General features: G+C 42.4%; 1 protein-coding gene across 4 annotated transcripts in view; it reads left to right on the forward strand.

Annotated features, from left to right (window-relative positions):
- ankrd26 (ankyrin repeat domain containing 26) overlaps positions 1 to 3,904 on the forward strand; it is a 48,213-nt gene that overhangs the window by 31,792 nt on the left and 12,517 nt on the right. For all 4 annotated transcript variants that reach the window (XM_014008029.1, XM_014008030.1, XM_014008031.1 and 1 more), the window contains 3 exons: positions 1,038 to 1,500; positions 1,677 to 2,182; positions 2,391 to 2,543. In XM_014008029.1, the coding sequence (XP_013863483.1) occupies positions 1,038 to 1,500; positions 1,677 to 2,182; positions 2,391 to 2,543 (1,122 nt within the window). The remainder of the gene's footprint in view (positions 1 to 1,037; positions 1,501 to 1,676; positions 2,183 to 2,390; positions 2,544 to 3,904) is intronic.

Consider the following 3,904-nt stretch of genomic DNA (forward strand, 5'->3'; position numbering starts at 1 on the left):
GTTTTATTTCCACCATGTCTTGTCCTCTCCTTGAAAAGTGAAGCAAGGGAATGAGGAGCAGCAGCCTTTGTGTGTGCATGCAGCCTCAGTTTTAGTCCAGAAGAGTAGAAGTTACTTCATATATTCATGTTTATGTGCTGTCCAGAAAAAACACTTCAATATTACTGGGAAAATGATATTAGCATTTACTTTTTTGTAGAATATAATGCATATTGTTTTTATTTAGTAAATTCTAGTAGCTTAGAGATTTTGATTTTTAATTTTTTTTGTAAAATTTAAAAGAATAATTAAATAAATGTTACTACACCCAAAATCATTGTACCGGGTGGCAGTTCTCCCGAGGTTAATAGTGACAGCTTTTGTTCAGTCTGAAGCCAGCGTAGCAATGGACAAGTTTGTGACAAAAAAGATCAAATGAACCGACCAGCAGCCCTGCTATGGAGGATACTGCGTAAAAAACTCCTGGCCAAGTAAAATCAGGCAGTTACATTAAATATGGCTTTACTGCTATTCAAAAGTGAATAAAAGTGAGAAAAAACACATTCTAAAAGGTTGATATTTCTTTACATTTATTGATGTATTTTATTGTCAACTTGCAAGGGGGTCCCTGGCCAGAAGTTAAAGTTATTTGGAGGCCCTTGGCATGTAAAAGTTTGGGAACCCCTGGTTTAAAGGACGTCATCTGGATATTTGAATAAAAGTACAAGTATCTTACCATAAAATTACTTTGGTAAAAGTTAAAGTCTGCTTTAAGAATATTACTTGAGTAAAAGTCTTAAAATATTTGACATTTAATGTACCCAAGTATCAAAAGTAATTTTCAGAAATAAAAAAGTTCTTAAGTATTAAAAGTAGAAGTATTGAGTAAAAGTGAGCAGTTAAAATATCAAAAGTGACATTTAATTGGAGGTGACCTCCCACTAGGGATGGGTACCTTTGACATTTGAACTATTTGTACTTTACAACTCTGAAAATGAAACTATGACAATTTTTGTAAAAGACAAGGGAGCCTAACTAAATGCTCCTGATTTCTGCAGGCTTTGTCTCAACTCACTGAGGCCAGTGAAAGAGAAAAGGAGCTTCTTCATCAGACTGCTGCCTTACAGGAACAGCTGACCATGCTGAGGGCAGATCATGAACGATTACAGGCCAACAACAGTATGAAAGAGGGCCACCTTACAGAGGAGAACGAGGCCCTTAAGGAGAAGCTCGAAGATCTTCAGCGAGATCTTAAATTTAGTGAAGAATCTGTGACCCAAACTGCCTTCAGCTGCAATAAGCAGCTGTCCACCCTGAAGTCCGAGCTGGCTATAACAACAAGCCGGCTGGAAAGTGAGCGCCAGTCACGTGAAGCCCTGGAGACTGAGCTTGAATCAACTCGAAACCGCCTGGACAGAGCTGTGAAGGAGGCTGAACTTCGCCTCACAGCTCATTCAGACACAGAGAGAGCTCTGCTCAGGGAGAAGGAAGAACACCAAAGGCTTAAAGACAGACTCACTGGTTAGTCATGTGTGTAATACCTGAACAGCTGCAATATTAAAATTTTTATTACTTTATAAAATTATAATTAACCAAACATTTAGAATTTCCTGATCATTTTCTTCAGAACATATTTTCTACCAAAGTATTTTGAGACCTAAAAATGTTTGTTTAACTCTGACTTTGTATTTGTAAAGCTGAAGTAGCCAATCAGCGTGAAGCTGTCAGCAACCTGTCACAGAAGCTGGCCAAGGCCGAGGCTCGCGCCAACAGTATGGAGAACGAGGTCCACCGGGCCACCCTACAGCTGACGGAGAAGGGCCTGTTGCTGGACGTCCTCCATAGAGAGAAGGACCAGGCTGCTACACGCGCGAAGGAGATGGAAATAGCTCTACAGGCTGAGAGGGACTCAGTCAGTCGTGCCGGTGCACGTCAAGAAGCGTCACAAGAACGATTAGCCCAAGCCCAAAGCGAGGCTATGTTACTGCGTCAACAACTAGAAGAAGCCCAAAACAAAGGCGTTGCAAAAGAACGTGCTGTGACAGATGCCCAAGAGCGCTTCAGTGACATTCTGTCCAAGCTGCGCTCTGACTGTGAAGAGAGAGTTCAGCTAATAGAAGAAAGAAACAAGGAGCTCTCCAGTAAGGCTGCTGATCTTCGGGATCAGATCTACAAGTTAGAAGAAGAGAAGAATGAAAGGGAGGTAAGATTAAGACTGGAGCGGATAAGATCGCTAACTTCTCACTCTGAACAGGGTTCCCACTGGTCATGAAAAACCTGGAAAGTCATGGGTTTTCATTTTCCAGGCCTGGAAAGTCATAAAATGTCATTTCAGGTCATGGAAAGTCATGGAATTTGCAAAAGATGAAGTCACTTTATGTCTCTTTATACTTTGATTTCTGTCTGCACAGACTAGTCTCAGGCAGCTACAACAGGAGCTAGCCGATTCATTGAAAAAGCTGTCGATGAGCGAAGCCTCTTTGGAAGTCAACACACGCTATCGTAATGACCTGGAGGAAGAAAAGACTCGGCTCCTCAAAGACTTGGATAGAGTCAAAGGAAAGGTACTCACAGAATATTCTCTCTACTCATTAGAGACTAACTGTGATTGATTAGTTACATCTGCTTCTGAAGCCTACAGCAACACTGAAGGAGCTTCAGTACATGTTATTAGAAAGCTCAAGATGAATAAAAGAAATTGTGTGGTGACCTGATGAGAGCTGTGCACAAACATTTCCACACAATATATTAATATTTATCATATTTATGTTATATTCATCATTAATGCTTCGTCTCTTCTCCAAGAGACTTCTTCATTCTGAGGAGTTTAAGGTAAACTCAGACATATAATGGCTCGTTGTTCAGGGACACCACTGAGCCATTGGTTAAAGTATGTTGATGACACCTGGGTTAAAATTAAATCCCAGGAAATCCAACATTTCACTGATTACATCAACTCTATGGATACATATATAAAGTTCAAACGATAGGATGTAGAAAATAGCAGGTTGGCTCTCCTGGACAGTAATGTTTCAGACTGATGGAGGATGTTTGAAAACTGATGTGTACCACAGACCCACCCACAGACCTTATTTGTGGTTTAATTCCCATCCCCCACTGGAACACAAGTTAGGAGTGATCAGGACTCTGTACCACAGAGCAGACAGTGTCCCCACAAACCCAGGAGCCAGGGAGAAAGAGAAATCACACACAAGACAGGCCCTGGAGCAGTGCGATTATCCTAACTGGGCTTTTCTGAAAGCAGACAAGAAACCCAAACAGGATTCCAGCCAACAACCAGGTGAAAATGAAGACCAAAAGCCAGACCCAAACCAGTCGTCATTCCGTATGTTGCTTAACATCTATTGTCTAAATCTGACGTCCCAGTGGCTTTCAAATCCCAAAACACATTACGGCAAAGACTGGTTCACCCAAAAGATCTGATCCCCGGCACAAACAGAGTAATGTTGTATATGCTGTTAAGTGCCAGGAGGACTGTGACCAGTTATACGTCAAGGAAACAAAGCAGATACTGTTAGGATGGACCAATACAGAAGAGCAACATCATCAGGTCAGAAATATGCAGTTTGCACTCATCTGCAGACCAGTGGTCACTCTCACAAGAATGGAGATGTTCTCATCCTTGATAGAGATTGACAGAGTGGTTTGAAAGAGGAGTTAAGGAAGACTTTTTTGTGGAGAGGCACTGCCCATCATTTAACAGGGGTGGAGGCCTCCATGTCCAATTGCCCCCCTCTTACAGTGCTGTTTTTGTGAGTTTGGCTGTGTCCAAAACGACAGGCCGGGTCCTCCGGAGGACCCAGACTCCCCGGTCGCGGCGGGCCGGGTCCTTGGTAGACCGGGAAGACCGGAAAAAAAGAGGCTGTGAATTTGGATGGTCTAGCCTCCCCTCCTTACCCCGGCG

This window comes from Austrofundulus limnaeus, unplaced genomic scaffold (assembly GCF_001266775.1).
Source record: "Austrofundulus limnaeus strain Quisiro unplaced genomic scaffold, Austrofundulus_limnaeus-1.0 Scaffold47, whole genome shotgun sequence".
Lineage (NCBI taxonomy): Eukaryota > Metazoa > Chordata > Actinopteri > Cyprinodontiformes > Rivulidae > Austrofundulus > Austrofundulus limnaeus.